We start from the raw sequence: 1,087 nt of genomic DNA, 5'->3' as shown, positions 1-1,087 counted from the left end.
TGTTTTCTGTTTCTCATGTTCTCTCTGCCATGAAAGGCACCCAAACCCAACAACTCCCACTGCTTGGCAGTGAAGAGAGCGGAAAAACCACCGAGAGAGTGAGGAAAACTACAAGGGAGAGGCACGCCGCCGGCCTCTCGCCTAAAACCGGACGATCGAACGGCCATAATCGCCCACCACGCCACACATGGCCACTCGGCGCCGTTCGACCGTCCCTTGTGCGCGCACGGTTCATCATGCACGACCAGAGACCCGTCCCTATGTACAAACAGAGAAGCAGTACTGCAGATTTCACTCGAGAGCTTCTTCCGGGATGATCTGAAGATGCGGACGCCACACCGCCGAGCGGGCGCTCCGGCTGCGCCTGCACTTGGCCTTGCCCTCCGACAGCACCTCCGCAAGGTAGCTGTCGCCGGCGGCGCCGTCTTTCGCCGCCTTCTTAGCGCCGGCGCTGGTCGGCTTGGACGACGACCGCGCCTTCTTCTGCTGCGGCTGCGCCGACGACGGCTTCCTCTTCTTCTCCGGCACCGACGAGGCCGGCACCAGGAAGTAGAAGCACCCGCGCTCAAGCTCCGAGTCGGGGTCGACGATGAGGATCCGGCGCGCGCCGCCCTGGGAGCACGGCCGGCTCACGACGTGGCTGGGGTGCGCGGCCATGACCTCGCCGGCGGTGACCGGGCGGGAGTACTCCTCGATGTGGCCGTTGAGGTGGACGATGCGGATCACGTCGAAGGAGCCGCAGGGGAGGACGCAGGCCAGGCAGCACCGCAGGCTGTTGCCCATGCTTTTTTGGCTTCTTGCCGGCCGGCTAACCGTTGCTTGATAAGCAATGGAAAAACTCTCTCCCTGGTTGCAGGTCCTGCTCCTAGCTACTTGGCTCTTGGGCATGTCTCGGTGACACTGCCTTTATATATAGGGGAGGAGGTTCCAGCTGTTGCTAGGGTAGCAAGTGGAAGCCTATTATTTATGTACAGATAAAGCAAATAAAAGTAGTATATTAATTCCTCTAAAAATAGTATATTAATTCCTCGAAGAAAATAGCTGTTGCCAGAATAGTATTTCTATATTAATTCCTCTAATAATTGTA

The 1,087-nt window shown here is 57.7% G+C and overlaps 1 protein-coding gene across 1 annotated transcript; it reads right to left on the bottom strand.

Moving 5' to 3' along the window:
- Positions 1-291: 291 nt before the first annotated feature.
- LOC124682934 lies at positions 292-860 on the bottom strand. Its single transcript, XM_047217534.1, has one exon. The coding sequence runs from the start codon at positions 781-783 to the stop codon at positions 292-294; it is 492 nt and encodes a 163-aa protein (XP_047073490.1). The 5' UTR covers positions 784-860.
- Positions 861-1,087: the final 227 nt, after the last annotated feature.

This window comes from Lolium rigidum, chromosome 1 (genome assembly GCF_022539505.1).
Source record: "Lolium rigidum isolate FL_2022 chromosome 1, APGP_CSIRO_Lrig_0.1, whole genome shotgun sequence".
Classification (NCBI taxonomy): domain Eukaryota; kingdom Viridiplantae; phylum Streptophyta; class Magnoliopsida; order Poales; family Poaceae; genus Lolium; species Lolium rigidum.
Note: the sequence above shows the minus strand (reverse complement) of the source record. Positions and strands in the feature narration are given on the sequence as shown.

Bases quoted from the DNA above. Each gene is read 5' to 3' on its own strand.
- LOC124682934 (XM_047217534.1), bottom strand. From the start codon at position 783: ATGGGCAACAGCCTGCGGTGCTGCCTGGCCTGCGTCCTCCCCTGCGGC.